Consider the following 18,065-nt stretch of genomic DNA (forward strand, 5'->3'; position numbering starts at 1 on the left):
AAGAGATCCCCTCTTGCTCTTCCCTTGGAGACCTAATAACTGGCAGGCCTTACTGACCTGTGAATTTTTAGTAGCATGGGCTGAGCTAGTCACACAAGAAGATGCTAGAAGCAGCTGTAGAGTGGTAAGAGGAGCAAAGTTGTCAGAGGCCACTCCCCAAAGAACAGCAGTGCAGACAGTTAACAGGAAGCAAGATGGTGGCTGCAAATGCCATGAATGTGGCTGGGTCGAAAATGACAGAAAACGAAGACTGTAGAGACAGGAAGAGGGTCTTTTGTTTGTTTCGTTTTGTTTTAAGAGCCTCAATTGAGAAACAAGAGTCCAGGGTTGCTAGAACTGCTCCAGGAAGCTGTGGGGTCTTAAGGGCCAACTGGCTCAGGCATCCTTAGTCTACAAATGGTAATACTTGCTGCTCTTAGGCTATGGTTGCAACAGCCAAGGCCTGTTCACAGCAAGACTGACTGCCTGCTGACGGCTGCTACCAAACACTGCTCTTACTACAGCTGAGAGACAGAGATCACAAAAGCTGCTCCGTGTAGACGCTGAGATAGTTAAAGTCGAGAGCAATAATCCTCCGTCCTTAGTGCCGAGGGCCGTGTCTCTAGCTTCTGAACCTGGGAGCAGTAGGCTCCTAGGACACACTTAGTTCTGGGTCTGCCCATCCAGTTCCCCGGCCTTGGGAACTCAAGGGCCTTGGGTCATCAGCTGTGAGAGTTGAACTCAATGGTCATGTTGATGAAATTTAGACTCACTATAAAAACAAACCTCTGGGCATATCTGTGAGGGAGTTTCTAATTACGTTAATTGAGGTGGGAATTTCCTCCTCAATTTCCACGAGCTGGGAGCCTAGACTGCATAAAAAGGAGAAAGCAGGTCCAGCAGCAGCCATCTATTCCTTTCTGACTAGGAGACAGTGTAGCCAGTTGCCTCAAGCTGCCGCTGCCATGACTTTCCTACCATGATGACCTACACACTCCGCTGGAAGACAGAATAACCCCTGCCTCCTTCAGTTGCTCTTTTCCAAGTATTTTGTCACAGAAGTAAAAAACAAGTCACTGATGCACCAGCCCTGGGTAGCATCTAGTGACCTACTTAGCTTCTAGGCAGAACAGAGAGGTCAGTTCAACAGGTTAAGCTAAGCTAATCTCTAACATGAGACAAAGTCCAGTCTATGTTACAGGTCAACCCTAGGCCGACATCATACATGCTTAATCCTGCTTTTTCAATAAATGGACAATTATTATCTTGACATCAGGAAAAACATGTCCCTCAAGAAAGTATGCTTGCAGCAATGGCTGCTGATTGTCCCAGACCCTTTCACTTGGACACCTCTATGATGGCAGGAGAGCATTTGAGAGGGCCACGAAGGGCCATGATAGAGTCAGACTTCCAGTTCTCATCAGACTACAGCTGTGTCTGCTGCAGATGGCTGTCTCTTGGTCCATTACTGATGGTGGCATTTTCAGGCTCAGACTCTGGCTTCTTTTGATACTGCTCAGGGCTCATTTCTCTGGCTTCATGCTACTCTCCTTGCTTCCCCCCACCTCTGTTCCCCCCCCCATATACCTTGTCATTTCCTTTTATAAGAAGGAAAGCATCTTCAAATACCTCATATACAAGCCCAGCAGTAAGTGGTTTCTTTCCCAGAACCTACATATGGGTTCACTGTCTGTTTGTTTCCATGGAAGGCTCCTAACAGAATCTAGTTCACCATGGTGCAGGCATCGCCAGTGGGCTAGTACTTCTGGACCTTGAACGTGTTCTGCATCACTGCAAACTCTCTGAGGACAGAGTCTATAGTTTGCTCACCATTCTACTATTGATATTTACCATGGTGTCTCGTCTTCCGTAGTCACTTAATGAAGACCTCTAGAGTGGATGCATCCTTTGGGGTGGAAGTAACCTTCTATCCTAGATTGTTCTGTCCTCCTGCCAGTAAAACTTATAGGAGCTTGTTCTGTATTTTTGATGGAGGAAACCTGTGTGCAGTGGTTCAATAGCGAGTAAGGTCAAGGCTAGGAACTCAATCCAGAGCTCTGCCATTATTTCTGATCTAGAGGAATGATCCAAGTCTTAGTCTTCAGAACTCTCTTTTCTTCTTTTCTTTTCTTTTCTTTTCTTTTCTTTTCTTTTCCTTCCTTTTCTTTTCTTTAACAAGGCTGCAAACATTAGCCTCATAGATGGTTGTGTCCTATAGAATATTTTCCCCAAGAGATCCAGAATGTATGCTGCCTATTCAAATGGCATTGTATAGTAATGGTCATCTCCAGTGAGCGTCTCTAGAGGATGTGGCCAGCTGGAGGGAGGGTGTGAAGAGAGCAGTACCCTCTCAGTGTTTAAACTCTTTATTTGAGCTTATCACATGCAGGTTAAACTAAGCTAATCTCTAACATGAGACAAAGTCCAGTCTAGGATGCAGGTCAACCTCATGAAAATATCAGCCCCCGTCTCCCTTTCGATCAAAGAGGGCTGTGTCACTGCATCTTTATACAAGTGTCACAGCCAGAAGAAGGGCCGTGCATGGCTGGTGGCTGGGTATGGGAGCTCAGGCCTCAGAGTGATGACTGAGTGATGACCGAAATCCCTACTGACATAGAGCTCTGCGGCAGGAGATTATCTTTTAGCAAATCTGGAAATCAAGAGATTTGTTTCACGCTAACTATGTGTCCTAACTACTTTTGTTTACCTTAACTTTACCTGCTGGCAAAGCCCTTTTGCCATCCAGCTTGCTAAGTTGGTAGGTTGATTAAGTCCTTATTGTGCATACTAGTGAAACTACTGTCTTAATCAGCACAGTATTGGGGGTGGGGGGGAGGCTGGTGAAGGGGATGGGGGGGCTGGTGAACGTTTGGAGCTGACAGACACCGGGGTACCCAATTGCTACCCCTTCCTGCACTGCAGTGCCCAACCACTGCTAGTCGCTGGTTATTTTCCCAAGTTATTATTTTGCAATAAACATCATCTCATAATAAACTGTAACATTTAGAATTGCTCAAGAATAAGAATATCAGAGGACCCGGAAGAACAGAAGATCTTTTTCATTAAGCCTAGAAAGGGAAAAATGTGATAATGCTAGTGGGAATTCTCTCCGAATATTTGTTTAGGTTGGGTTTAAGCCATCTAGCTGTGAAAATAAACCACGGTAACAGTAGCAATATACTGTAATTCCCACAAAGCATATTCAGCATAATTTCTCTTTTTTTATAAATAATAAGACCATAAATAAATATGATTACACTAAGCTGACATGAAATTATATTCAGGACCCTGGGCCTCATGTTTTTCTCTCATATCTGTGTTTTGCAAGCTTAGTGCTGGCCTGCTCCTGGCTCTGCTCTCCTCTCCCGCCTTCCCTAGGTCTTACCTGCAGATGTTTAAGAAGTTTATGGACACATAACTGGAGGCGGGGTGGGGGATGGTATTTGACCTTGCGCTGAGTTTGGTGAGTGGAGGGGAAGTAGAACTTGATCTTACAGACTGTCAGTCGGCAGGAAACTGACGGTCAAACCCCGCAGAGCCCAGCAGCCTCCCAACCCCAGGTCTCACCCCATATCTTACCACAGGTATGAATGGCATCCACATCTGACGATACAATTGCCCTACAGGAGTTCTGCATGAGATTTTGATAATTTTGCTTTTGAAATTATGCTAAAAGCCAGCTCTGATTTCTCCATAATTGTTCAGACTCAGGAATTCTGCAGAGCAAGAGGGCGTGCTGACAAATGATTTCCAACTGCAACGACTTTCATCTGAATGCTAAATTTGACAAGAATTGTCCTAATACAAAAGTTATGAGTATTTAATGAAATAATTCTTTATTTTAGGTAATAGGCTTTTTATTGTATGCTAGCGAAAAACATGTTTAGGCCTCCAACATCACTGTGGCTATCTTACATATCAAGTGCCCAACTGCTAATGTAGCCATAGTAAAGAGAAGTCAGGGGTCCCTTTTATATACGGTAAGTAGGGAAATGTTCTCCTTGAGGAATCTAGTCTTCCAGATGCTATTACTATGTAGAAATTCCATCTGCCTTTGTTTAGGTAGGGTTTCTCTTTTTTCTTTTCTTTCTTCCTTCCTTCCTTCCTTCCTTCCTCCCTTCCTCCCTCCCCCTCTCTCTCTTTTTTCCTTTCATTCTTTTTTTCTAGGTTTTATCAAGACAAGGTTTTTCTGTGTAGCCCTAACTGCCCAGAACTCACTCTGTAGGCCAGGCTGGCCTTGAACTCAGAGATCCGCTTGCCTTTGTCTCCAGAGTACTGGGAGTAGAGGTGTGTATCACCACTTCCCAGCTTCTTTTTCTTTTTGATTTATTTCGTATTCCTTGACAGTTGCATGAGTGCATACAGTGAGCTTTTGCCTCCCTTCCTCTGTATTGCCCTGACTCTTCCTCTCATCTCCTGCTGAATCCTGCCTCCCATGAAGTCTCCCTCTTAATTTCATGTAGTGTGTGTGTGTGTGTGTGTGTGTGTGTGTGTGTGTGTGTGTCCCACATTAGAGTTCCCTCGTAAACATGGGTGGGAGGTTATTTACTGAAACACGACACGGCAGCTTAACGTTGACTACAGCACAGGCGAAAGTCACACCCCTTCTAGCAGCCACTTTGAACTGTCCATTCTCACTGAGGGAAGGGCTCGGCCTCAGGATGAAAGGTTGTCTGGCTAGATCTTGTGTAGGTCTGACGCAAGCAACTGTAGCTACTGAGAGGTCACCAGTCCATCGGTCATGTCATATCCAGAAGACAGGGTTTGGCAGTAGTCCTGCTGAACCTCGGCCTTTTACAATCTTTCTGCCTCCTCCTCTTCTATCTCTCCCCCCTCTTCCTCTTCCTCCTCCTCTTCCTCTTCACCCTCCTCTCTTCCTCCTTGGTGTTCCCTGGTGGGGAGGTAGGGTGTAGGTGTCCCACTGAAGGCCAAACACCCCATATATTCTTACTCTCTGCACTTTGAGTCATGAGTCTTTATAGTGATTGCTGCCTACTCAAAAAAAAGTTCTCTAACCAGGGCCGAGAGCCACACTAAGTGATGAGTACAGAGTTTAAAAGGCAGTTTGATTTTTTAGCAAACTCATAGTAGTCAGTTCCTTCCTGGGACTTATGACCTTCCCGGCTATGGATTACTGCGTGGGTTTACAGCACTAGGCATGACTTTGCCCTGTGGAGTTGGCCTGCAGTTCAATCAGAAAGCCATTGATTGTCCCCAATCAATTGCACCAATGGGCCTATCTCCCCAGACTGGCTGTTATTGTAGCTGGCAGAGTTCACAGCTGACTAAGACTGCTAATGGACTTTTCTCCCCCAGGCAGCCCGCAAAGCACCTTTCAGCACTATAAAAGCTAGCCCGCAGGGAGAACACTTCCAACATCGTGGTACCAACATCACGGTCTTACTATCAAGTTCTGCTAGGCAACCAAGAGAAGCAACTATAGCCTCTGTTGTCTTGGGAATCTCTGGGACCACCCTGAGCAATTTGTAGGGAGGTCTTCCCCAGTTGATACTGGGATTTTTGTTTCATAACTTAGGCACTGGAAGGAGCATTATCCTGTGTAAGGTACACCCAGGAAGCTCCTCTCGAAGCTGTATTTTTACTGAGCACCCTTAGTATCAGTTAGCCTTGCCCCATCTCCTCCTCTCTACCTTCCCAATCCTCTCATCACTCAAACCTCCTGCCGCAGCCCTTCCCTTTTACTTCTTCCTATAAAAAAGGTCACTTGACAGTGATTAAGGGAACAGTCCCTTAGGCTAATGTCCCCTCTTGTAGATTCAGAGGAGGAGTCTTACTTGGGAAGATAAGGGTGGAGGGCCCTGCATCTACAGCCTTTATAGAATCCTAGGCAAGCTAGGAAGGGCGGCCCTGTTAGAACTTTAGCAGCAGAGTGTCGCAGTGACCCCAGCCCTGCCTCGATGCCAGTGCTGTTCCTTGAACATTATTCAGTGTGTGGCCAAGGATGACCTTGCATTTCTGATTCTGCTGCCTCCTGCACTTAGATGGGAGGGTCACAAGCTTCACTCCATGCTAGTTTTACATGGTACTAGGGATCAGGATTGAATCTGTAGTTTTGTACACTCTAGGCAAGCATGCTAGCCACTGAGCTCCATCCAGCTCCAGGTCCAGGGCAGTCTTTCTAATTTCTGAACCACTTACAGTCCTAGAGTCTAGAACTGCTTCTGTTCTATCCACCTCCAGCCTTAGAAACCTGACTTTTCTCAGGCCACCCAGGCCTTCCTCTTCCCCCAGACATCTCCACGTAGTCCTGCTTAGAACAACCACCGTCATCACCAGACGCTTAACCCATTTAATCAGACTGCTCCCTGCCAACTGAGAATCCTCCAGCAAATTCTCTCCTACATTTCCAACAGGCTTTGTGTCCTGTTCGTTTCCCTAAGATTGCTGGGAAGCTTTCTGTGTAGCCCACCATGAAGTAAGCACACTGACTGGGAACTGCGAAGTTCACCACCTTACCCACTTGTTACTTACCAGAACAAAGGCCACAAGGTCATTTGAAGAACAGAGAGCGAGGTTATCTGATGGTTTAGAGGAAGAGAAAGCTAACCTTCTGGCCTGGGGCAGTGCATTGGAAAGACGTGAGCTGCTGTGTCTGTAAGTCCCGGGGCATCTTGGCTGCAGGGCTAATGCTTAATTCATTGGGCTGCAATGGCCTCCTTAAGAACCCATTAGCTTAAAGAGTAACTAACTTGTTCTCTGTGACTCGACTAATGGTAATGTTAAGCAGGATGCGCCACTGGTTCAGGCTGGCCAGGTCTGATCTGGATTTTATAGCGGGTAGATTTCCACAGACTAAAGGCTGTGCCCAAGGCCTTCTGGAAATAGATAACTCATTTACCAGGGTTTGCAGCAATTTAAGGGTCAGGTATTTACCCGGGACAATTAAAATGTTTCACTCTGTGTCTTAATTTGTTTTCCACCCATGGGCCAAGGTATAAAAGGAACACATAATGAAAACCCTGAGCCACCCACAGCAAATGTAGGGTCTATCCTTATTATTATTATTATTATTATTATTATTATTATTATTATTATTTGTAAGAAGTTAATAACGTTTGCAGAAAATGTTTTCTGTGTATCAGTGTAGCTGAGAAGTATGTAACAGATATTATCTTTTCATAGTATATATGTATAACGTTATTGTTTAATGTGCTTGCCTATGTGCTCTTGTATGAAGGATTCATGTCTCTTGATGGTTTTATCTTCCAAGCCTAGAAGCCACCTGAAGTCTCGCTCAGACATCGCTTCCTTTCTCTACAGGAATCTTTCCCTGGTCTCTTGCTCAATTCCAACAGCTCGTGGCTTTGCCCTTGCAGGGAAAGCTTGCATTTACCCATAGCTTTTTGTTTGGTCTGCTCCGTGGAGCCACTCACATGTGAGTGTAAAAAGAAAACAGAGTGGGAGTTCAGAAAGGGTTTACCAGTGACAGGGAGATAGCGAGGCCCTTGTTTATGTTCATACATGTATCTATGACTTGCTTAGATGGCATGCACAGCCGATAACCTTCTTCCAGGGAGAGCTGGCTCATTTTCCTAAGGCTGCCCATGCAGCTGGCCTGAAGCCAGAAGTCAGATTTAGCTCTCTTCCCCAGGTGAGGGGATAGGTAGAGAGGGATAATCCCAGAACTGTTTGAAATGGTGGGCAGTTACTCATCATCTCCAGCTATGAATGGGAGTGCTGTCAAGAACATTTTGGAGACTTCTGTACTGGGAGAAATCGGAACTGATGAATTTCAAGTACCATATAACTCTGTATCCCAGTGCTCTGTGAACCAAGGGGTGTTCATCATGAATCCCAGGAGCTCAACTGTAATGAGGGCTCATCAATCCAGGGTTAGGTTTCCTGGTAATGGTGCTTCTTTTAATAACTCACTCACCATTAGGGTAGAGCAATGGTAATTGTTTTAATATTGATATATTTAGAAGGTAGAAAGCAAACCAAGAGAACAGATGGTGTATGAAGGTTGCTGACTGACATCTGTCCATGAGAGGGCTGGTTAGACTACTGTATTTTCCACAAATAATCTTCACATATAACTTTGCCCTTTCTTGGAAACCTGAAGTAGTCTTTGTGTGGAAGGTCATGGATTTTAAAAACTGCCTCTAGAGACTGAAAAGTTACAAAGGGTCAAAAGAGCATCCAGGCCTTCTCTCCTTTCTGTTTTTAATGGAGAGAGCAGTGCTTTTTTTCCCCTGAAGGTCTCAAGATTGCTTTCTGAGTATTTGTTCAATCCAGAAATATGAATGCAGGCTTTTTGAAAAGCAGAGGCTTCCTGAGAAAAATAATTGTACCTGTCATTTCTCTAAAACACACACACACACACACACACACACACACACATACACACAGCGGCAGACACGGGTTGGGGGAAGAGAGAGTATGCGTGTGGTGTTGAATAGAATCTTTCTTGCATCCAAAAGTAATTGAATTTGCTCTTCTGCCCATGTTTGTTCATTTACATGGACACACAAGTCTCTGCTGGCCACGTTATTAGGTTGTGTGGTCTCAGAGGAGCCCTGCCTTCTTGCCTGGCCATCTCTGTACGCCCTCACCCTCAAGACAAGGCAACATGGCGAGGGTGAGGTAATGCCTCACCCATTGTGTGATCATTACTTCCCTAAGATAAAAGGAAGATGATTTGCAGCTTAAAATTGGCTGCTTGACAAAGTAGAAAATGGAGGATATAATCATAGTCCCCATAATGGAATTTAGTGTTTTAGAACTGGCCAGGTCTGCTTTTCATCTTCTGTGGTCCATGCCAAATTGAAACTCTCCTTTCTTCCAATGATTTCACCGCCTTCCTGCTATATACATTTATGCCTCTGTCATGTTAATGTACTTCTTAGTGGGCCTGGAGATGTGGTTATTTATAGGTCTGAGCTCATTTGAATAGCAGCTGAAAGAAACCTCACCAAGGGAATGAACCGTGGCACCTGCCCTTGACCCTGCTCTGGTCACCAAGGACGTGTGGGACCTGAAATCCCTGTAGATAACTTCTTGAGGGCACCAAACATTTCTTTCCGACTGTTTTTCCTTGTCACGAGTCCATCTGCATTCTAGTTTTCAAGGGACATTCTCCCTACCATGTTCTTCAGCTTTCAAGGCCCCCAGCTTTGGGGTTGAATTCTATCGCTGAGCTCTTTGGCATTTGATGTCCCCCTTTCCCTATTTTTTCTTTCCTTTCCTCTTCTCATGCATACATGTATCTGAAAGTGTATATCTGTACAGTATTTATGTGGAGGGAGGTGGTGGAGAGAGCCTGCCATGTTTTATGTCCTTGCTGGCCATTGACAAGTGCATTTCGTCATCCCAAGTGTAGTGTTGACCGTACAGCAGCGAAGGGGAGAGTTAACTATGTGCAGACTTAGACCCCTTCTCCCGGGAGGACTCAGGTAGAGGGGGAGCTAATGGGCCTGTGAAGTGAATGGGAGCAGAGAAGAACCGTTGTGTAACCCCTGTGCCTTAAAGAGAAAACTGAAGGAAAAAAAATACACAGAATAGATATGACACCTCTTCCTGAGTACACTGTGATGGAAATGTCTAACCCGACAGTTTTGAAAAGTCTGAAGTGATCTTATAACTGTACAAGTAAAAGGGAGGAAATTAAAAGATGGCGTTTGAGTCTGCGAATTTGAAAGGAGCTGTTACCCAATCAAATGCCCTCCCTGGAATCCTCTCTGCACAGCAGTGACCTCTGTTTCTCCTTTTTTATCCCTAAGGATGAGCCTCCTGGCTGTGGTTAATAGAGTATTATTACTTCTCTTTTGTTTTTTTTGTTGTTGTTGTTGTTGTGTTTTTGTTTTTTTTTTTCGGAGCTGGGGACCGAACCCAGGACCTTGTGCTTGCTAGGCAAACGCTCTACCACTGAGCTAAATCCCCAACCCCTGTATTATTACTTCTAATAAGTAATAAGCAGGGGAGCCGGAGAGCTGGCTCCGCCATCAAGAGAACTCGTTGCTCTAGGGCAAGGCCCTGGTTTGGTTCCCAGTACCTGCGTGGTTACTCACAACCAACCACCCATAGCTCCAGTTCCAGGGACCCTGCTACTGGCCTTTGACTCTTCCCACACCAGGCGTGCACATGGCACACATACATGTATGTGCAGGCAGACCTAGGCACATAAGACAAGTAAATGTAAAGTTTCAAGTATTTTACCGCTTAAATCTTCCCGTTAATTTGTTCTATCTCAAACTGCCCACCAAAACCTTAGTTTTATTCTTTACCACTAATTAGCATATAGCGGTCATTAATAAGCAGTCAGAATCTTGTGTATTTACCAGACTTTAAAAACTTTTATCATTTTTTCATCTAGGATCTTAGGGTGTATCTATCATCCATCTCTTCGTCACCACCTTCAGGCTATTTGCCGATACTCACGAGAATTAGGAAGCAATACAGAGTTTGCAGTTACTTCTGCCCTTCAAGGTGGGCAAACGTGGTGAATCTTCGTCATCCTGAGCTTAGAGTTGATTACTGAGTGTGGCTAGAAAGGAGTGCCACCGTGGGATACAGGGGAGAGTCCACATCTTCTGCCTTCCCCCATTAGAATACCAATGGCATCTTTGTCAGGGTCCCCGAAATTTACATTGTATACTTTCCTGTGAATCACCTGATACTCAGTGGCCTAAGATAGCGACTCATCTCTAAGTCTGCCCCCCTTTGCTGGCGACTGTCACTGATCCCTTCCTTATCCCTCTAAAAGGTGTCAGCTTTTGTGTGTTCATATCATGGTTTTGGCTGTTGCTGCTTGTCTTGTTTTTGAGTGTTCACATGTGTAAATGTGGTTTTCTCCTTCCTTCTTTAGTTTTTGATGTGTGTGTATAGATACATGTCTTGTGTGTGTATGGGTGTCCTCAGTTATGTATCTCTGTGCACCATGTTCATACAGCGACCATGGAGGCCAGAAAAGGGCATCACATTCCCTAGGACTGGAATTACAGATGGTTGGGAGCCACCGTGTGGGTGCAGAGAATCAAACCTGGATCCTCGTGAAGAGTAGCCAGTGCTCTTAACTGCCTGCTCACCCATCTCTGTTTCCCTCCACCATCTCCCCCAACCCCCTTTAAGCAATGCTTGAAGAGCAGTTTCACTCTGTCCCCAGATTTTCAGGTTCCTCTCAGCTCCGGAGCAGTAAAACACTCAACCATAGAGGTGAATTGCTCTCCTCAGAACCAAGGGAGAAACACTCTGTAGAGCTTGTCTGTGTTTGTGAAAGGAAAACAGACTTTATAAAAAAATGTAAAGCACACAGCTTTCCTGTTGTTCTTTAATGGGAAGACTGCTCTGGGCTTCCCCGGTTCACCTAGAAGAAGAAAGACTCCTCCCTTATTATCATAGACAGTTGTTTTAAAAGCATGACATTAACATATGAATAGCATATGTCTTGTGTAATATCCCATCATTTTAATCTATGAAATGTCTATACCTGAAGATGGTGTCCTCCTGCTGGATACCAGCATTAGATATATTCTTGGTGATAGAAAAAAATGATTTAGGGATGAAAGTACAGGTTTTTACTCCATACATAAACGATAAGTAATAAAGCCTTCTAACAAATAAGGTCTTGCCTATCATGTGATGTAAGTTTGCTTTGATCTCGTTTCTTTTAAAGACATTAATAAAACTGATTCTCACACTGTATTGATTTCTCTTTTAAAGTAGGTATGAGTCTAAGGGAGTAAGTAGGTCAAACAAATCTATCTTTTTTAATCCAATATTTTCAAAACCTAACTGATTTTTGCCCCATCTAATAGGGAGCTCCTTTTTGTGGACAGGCACGGGTGAACTTGCGTCTTTGGATATTTGTTCTTGATATGTGGAGAGTTAGGAAGGTATGTGGGAGCACCCCATGTGTCTCCTAAACTGTAGCACTTTCGTAGGCTTGACGAGAATGAAAACATTTTTGCTCGTTTGATATGGCCCTGTGAAGAACTGAGCGAAAATATATCTTGTTAAAGATTTGGGAAATTAGGTGTTAGATTTTGGCCTTCGGCGTGTTTCCCTGAAGAACAGGTTGGAGGTCCATTAATGCCCAGACAGAGCTTTCCTGTTACCCTTGACAGTCTGTGCATTTGAGTGCGTTGTAATAACAATCTCTCAGTGAAACCTGTGAGCAGAAACCACCAATCTCATAATTTGTCCGGGAGCTCTTAAAAGCTTCTGTATCTGCATAGAAAGAAAAAAAAAGCCAGAGAGGAAAAATGCATCTTCTATACGGAGTTATTTTACAAGGGCTGTGGGGAATGAAATAGCCTGCTACAATTTAGGTGTGGTACAGAAAACTAGGGCAACACTTACTTTTAGAAATATCAAGTGTTATTCACTGTTTTATAATTAATTACATAATTATACACCAGAACACAAAGATCCCTGGATACCTTAATAGAAACACTGCAACTTCCAAATAAAATAACAATAATTATCACCTACTGTATTCAGAGTACTTTATTAGCTGAAAATCTTAACGCCCCATATCTGTGCGTAAATAAACGTCATTAAGGATATTAATCTTTCCAATAGTTTAGAAATGAGAAAACCAAGGCAAAGAAGTTGGTTGGAACGATCAATTAAGCATCCTGGTCTTGAATGATTTGGAGAGGCCAGAGTCACCAAAAACATTCGGCATTAACAAAGGACAAGAGTCACTCTTGCACTCATTTATAAGTTACCAGGTTGTAATTAAGATTTGCAACATTCCCCTTTGTTCAAGCCCACACGACTCAGTTTAAAATGTAACAGTGGTATCCTGGCAGTCCTGACAATTTGAAGTACCTGGTAGGGATGAACTTCCTTCGGGACACCATTCCAGGTACCTGATAGCTACATGAAGTTGTACGCCATTAAAGCCATTGGGCTGTGATACTGGCGAGCTAAAATAAACCAAAAGTCACAGAGTTCAGGATAGGGATAAATGAAAGTTTACAAACCACATCCTGCTAATAAAGCACTCTCTTTGAAATAGTAGTCCTTTGTTAAGGTGGCTGTGAAAGATACAGAATGAGGCCACGCCCCCTCCCCAGGGCCTTCGGTGCTCCTCTCTAGAGCCATAGCCACCTCAGTGAGCATTGCCACCAGAACAGACAGTGTGGAGCCAAGACAAGCTAATGCCGTCCCTGAAACACTGTAGAAAAAAGTCAAGGTTAAGCATAGCCAGAGAGGCTCTAGTCATAAAGCCGATAAAGTAAGGAGATACTCTCTGATAGAGTGTTCCAGAACTGCAAACTCGTTAGACAGGGGGAACTGCGTGACTGATGTCCATTTGTGGACATCCGAGCTGGAGGAAGGGAGCCAACTTCACTTCATTTAGGGAGCCAAGTAAGACAAATAGTGACCTTGTGACAATCCAAGGCTGCTCCACTACAGGAGAAGAATGAGACAGGCCCGTCTGGCTCTGCCTTGGTGCCCGGAAATGGTTGGAGCCAAGAGAAAAGCACTCTGAGTTTTCACCGTGGTGCCAGTGAGTGAGAGCTGCAGGGCACACACTCAGGCTTGCTCCAGATTTGCCGAACTTGGTTTATATGGAAGGATCTGTCCTGTGGTATTCGTCGCCCAGGGTAATTGCGTAAGCAACAATGCACAAGCACATTCTGCATTCATTAAGAAGCAGTGTTTAAAAGAAAGGTTTGACGTATACGTTCTGAATACGGTTTGCTCCCCAAACTGGAGTCACCCACGGCTCAGTGATAGGAAATTGGGAGACAAATTCCCCAGCATCTCCTTTGGTCCCTTAATGATAGCTAGAGGTCAGTTGAACTACCGAAACCTTGTGTACCTATCCGTGAGACACGGAGACCCAGGCTTGCGTTTGAATTGCATAGCTAGCAAGAAGCCACATGGCATCATAGTGTTTACTAAGGAGTAGGGCTACTGATGCTTGCTTGCCCTTAGAGTCCAGGAATTTGTAATATGCAAGCTTCATACTATACTCAAAAACTACAACATTTACTTCTAAAAGTATGAACAAAAATTGACCAGGGGTAAATTTATATGTAAATAAAAAGATATTCAGCCTCAGTTGTCATCTCAGACAGAGATAGGCAAAGCGTCATCGGGCTGCTCCTCTAGGTTTGTACCCGGCAGACATGCACTTGGGCTGTGAATATGCACGTGGTTAGCCTTTGCCCTTGAGAGGCAGGGGAAAGGCACAATCTCATAGCCAATGGCACAGAGAGCCCCTTTATAACTTTACTGTACGTCGTATTCTCGTTTATCTTTACTACAAAACACTTTGAGTATATAAAACACATAGCTCTTTATAAATATAGCATAGACACATGCCATGCATATATAGGCGTGTGTGTGCCTGTGTGTGTGTACCTGTGTGTGTTTGTGTGTGTGTGTGTGTCTGTGTGTATGCCTCTGTGTGTGTGTCTATGCCTGTGTGTGTGTTTGCTTGTGTGTGTGTGCCTGTGTGTATGTGCCTGTGTGTATATGCCTGTGTGTGTGTCTATGCCTGTGTGTGTGTGCCTGTGTGTGTTTGCTTGTGTGTGTGCCTGTGTGTATATGCCTGTGTGTATGTGTATGCCTGTGTATGTGTCTATGCGTGTGTGTGTGTGTGTGTGTGTCTATGCTGGTATGTATGTATACCTGTGTGTGTGTCTATGCCTATGTGTGTATGCCTCTGTGTGTGTGTATGCCTCTGTGTGTGTATGCCTCTGTGTGTGTATGCCTCTTTGTGTGTATGCCTCTTTGTGTGTGTGCCTGTGTGTGTTTGCTTGTGTGTGTGTGTGCCTGTGTGTGTTTACCTCTGTGAGTGTGTGCCTATGCCTGTGTGTGTGTCTATGCCTATTTGTGTGTTTGCTAGTGTGTGTGTGTGCCTGTGTGTGTGCGCCTGTGTGAGTATGCCTGTATGTGTGTCTATGCCTATGTGTGTGTGTGCCTGTGTGTGTGTGTGTGCCTGTGTGTGTGTGCATATGCCTGTGTATATGTATGTGTCTGTGCCTCCGTGTGTGTGTGTATGTGTGTGTGTGCGTGCCTGTGTGTGTTTGCTTGTATGTGTGCCTGTGTGTGTATGCCTGTGTGTATGTGTATGCCTGTGTGTGTGTGTCTATGCCTCTGTGTGTGTGCGTGTGTATGTGTGTGCCTGTCTGTGTGTAGGCCTGTCTGTGTGTGTGTGTGTGTGTGCCTGTCTGTGTGTAGGCCTGTCTCTGTGTGTGTGTGTGTGTGTGTGTGTGTGTCTATGCTGGTGTGTATGTATGCTTCTGTGTGTGTGTGTGTGTATGCCTCTGTGTGTGTGTATGCCTCTGTGTGTGTGTGTGTGTGTGTGTGTGTGCCATATAATGCTAAGGAAAATTTGGACCAAACAAATTTGGGCCAGTCAAATTCATCACCTTTAGAACTGAAAAACAAACGCTTTTGCCTCTGCCACTGCAGCCCTGTAGATTTCTTACCAGACAGTCCCTGCCATTCTTTTATGCTTGGCTTTTCTAATAATTTAACAGCCTTACAGAAAAAAAGAGTTCCTGCTTTTTTTATTCTCCCTCCCCACTTTTTTGTCCTCTTTGAATACATTTCACAGACGGCCGTCTTCCAAAATAACAACATCAATTAATTTTTTTTTAACTTGAAAAGAAATCGCGTTCACCCTCGTCTGTCCTGGCTATTGGTGTGCAGTGTGTGGAAGAGGCTGTGTGGGCCCTGATAAGGCCCATAAGCAAAGAGGCTGCGGCAGGAGACTAAGCCCTAACACACTCAGTGCTGCTGTTTCCTGAGGCGGCCTGGGCCAGGTGAGGTGAGTTGACCCATACATCTCCTGAACAAAGAGAATCTGTGCACTGCAGGTCGGGGCAGAAGCACCTTCAGGTCTATGCCTGGCTGCTGGAAGTGGATCTTCGTGGATGGTTTTGTGTTTAAATAGACAATTGTCTTCTTCAGGAAGTGCACTCCCTTCTCTATGACCCACAATCTCCTCCTCTTTTGCAGAGTCCAATGGTCTCCGAGAGGACCCTCCACTCAGCTGTCAAAGCACCCCAGCGCCCCAGGGTGCTTGCAGTTCAATGGTAGATGCAGCTGGATTTGAGAGCATCGCACAGTGTCCTCAGGAGCTTCATCAGATGATGGCTGCAGGTAAACACTGGTGGCCCGTGGGAGACACAAGCAAGAGTTTTTCCATTTATACCAGGAAAGCTTGCTCGGTTATGAAAATCCATGTTGAATCAGGGGCCAGAGCCTGGGAAAGGAGGGGACTGTGAAACTCAAGCGGGAAAATAGTGTAAAATCAAGTTTAACATGGTTTTCTGGTTATCTTTTTTCTGTTTAATTTCTGCTATTTGTTTTCTAATTTTATTTACTGATTTTATTAGCCAGTATTTACTTAAGAGAGAGAGAGAGAGAGAGAGAGAGAGAGAGAGAGAACAAGGAGAGGTTTGTGAGAGGGGCTAGAGGGAAGAAAGAGAAGAGGAAAAGTTAAAAATATAATCTTAAAAGGCAAAAGAAATATTTAAAAAAAGGGAATATTCTAAAAAGGTCATTTTAAATAGATTGATACATTTCCTTCAAGCATGGTTCTGAACCTTCCTAATGCCGTGACCTTTAATACAGTTTCTCATGTTGTGGTGACCCCTGAACCATAAAATTTATTTTTGCTGCTGCTTTATAAATATAATTTTGCTACTCTTATTAATTGTAGTGTAAACATCTGTGTTCTCTGATGGTCTTAGGCAACCCGTATGTGAGGGTCATTCAGTGACCCAAAGGGGCCTCCATCCACAGGTGGAGAACTGCTGCCTCGGAGGCTTTTGCTTCAGTGATCGCCTCACTGGCTTGGCCAGGACTTGTTCTATTCCTTGACAACTGTTTTCTTGTTTAGAGGGGTTGCGGGCCCAACATAATCTTTAGAAACTGACACATTATCCTTCTGGTTCTGCTAGACAGTTAACTTACCAGTGCTTTGTCTAGGAAAGTGACTCTTCACAGTCTCTAGGCCATGCCTCGAACAATTCAGACGCCATGTCACGAAGCTTCTTTCTAGAAAGTTCCTCGGAAGCACTTCTTCACGCTTCCATCTCTATGCTCTTACATCCGGAGAAATTATTGTGTAGTATAGATTACAGTGCTTTAAAAAAAAGAAATGTCTTAGCAACGTGCTAAGTGAAGCCCCGTGTCTTTAGGAACTTGCTTTCCTTTAAAGGGAAGAGCCTTGCCTGTCCACACTGAGCTGAGTCTGTTTCTCCTGCAGCAGCTGATGGTTTGGGGAGCATCGCCCTAGATACCACGCAGCTCAACATGTCCGTCACCGATCCCACAGCCTGGGCCACAGCTATGAATAACTTGGGCATGGTTCCTGTGGGGTTGCCTGGACAGCAGCTCGTGTCTGGTAAGCTTTCTCCTGGTTTCAAAGATACTTTGCAAGACTGCCAAGCACTGTGGGTGACAGGTGTTCTGTGGTAATCTCCCTCCAGGCCGGTGTTGAATATGGCCTTTGGTTTCTGACCTGGCCGTGTCTGGCTGGCTGCATTAGAGATTGTTTTCCTCTGCGCTCTGCTTTTCGCAGACACAGCAACTTGATACACAGCGCCGCTTTTGATACACACACAGCACATCTTCTCTCCATAGCCTGTGGCGGCGGTAGGTGGGATGGCTGACACCTGCTTCCCACTTTGTGGAACTTAGTCTTGGACATCGTCCTGTTTGACCACCATCTCTGAAGTCGCTCCCATGTTTGGCTGCTGATCTTGCTCATGGTCCCACGTTACAAACAGGGACATTGAAGATGAGTATCGAAGGTCACTCTTCCAGCCTTGAAGTGACATGTGTAGGAACTCAGCTCAACTGACACTAAATTCAGACTCCATTGCCCATCACACCTTGAAATAGTAATTCAGAGCAGCCGATAGATGGCATATTTAGAAATACCACGAAGTCAGAGGTCATTGAAAGATTTCACCACTCAATTTCTCTGTGTTTATTGAGGGTTTTATGTGAGCTTTGTAAAATAGGCTTTGAAAAATAAAATTTATATATACATATATAAATATAAACACACACACACACACACACACACACACACACACACACACACACACACATCAAAAGCCATGTCTCCATAACTTGAAGTAGAAACGTGA

At 44.6% G+C, this 18,065-nt stretch overlaps 1 protein-coding gene and 1 long non-coding RNA gene across 15 annotated transcripts in view; one reads left to right on the plus strand and one right to left on the minus strand.

Moving 5' to 3' along the window:
• LOC148001064 (uncharacterized) overlaps window positions 1–6,787 on the minus strand; it is a 41,712-nt gene extending 34,925 nt beyond the window's left edge. For 3 of the 5 annotated variants that reach the window (XR_015638987.1, XR_015638988.1, XR_015638986.1), the window contains exon 1: window positions 6,472–6,787. This is a non-coding gene — a long non-coding RNA (uncharacterized LOC148001064). The remainder of the gene's footprint in view (window positions 1–6,471) is intronic. The other 2 variants (XR_015638989.1, XR_015638985.1) reach the window with 1 other exon arrangement.
• Enox1 (ecto-NOX disulfide-thiol exchanger 1) overlaps window positions 1–18,065 on the plus strand; it is a 552,870-nt gene that overhangs the window by 330,813 nt on the left and 203,992 nt on the right. For 6 of the 10 annotated variants that reach the window (XR_015638038.1, XR_015638039.1, XM_087585810.1 and 3 more), the window contains 2 exon segments: window positions 15,922–16,065; window positions 17,177–17,314. Coding sequence is in view for 8 of the 10 variants with exons in the window: in XM_087585810.1 (XP_087441936.1) it covers window positions 15,996–16,065; window positions 17,177–17,314 (208 nt within the window). In the remaining 2 variants the exon portion in view is untranslated. 10 annotated transcript variants of the gene reach the window in all.

This window comes from Rattus norvegicus, chromosome 15 (assembly GCF_021556685.1).
Source record: "Rattus norvegicus strain SHRSP/BbbUtx chromosome 15, alternate assembly SHRSP_T2T, whole genome shotgun sequence".
Classification (NCBI taxonomy): domain Eukaryota; kingdom Metazoa; phylum Chordata; class Mammalia; order Rodentia; family Muridae; genus Rattus; species Rattus norvegicus.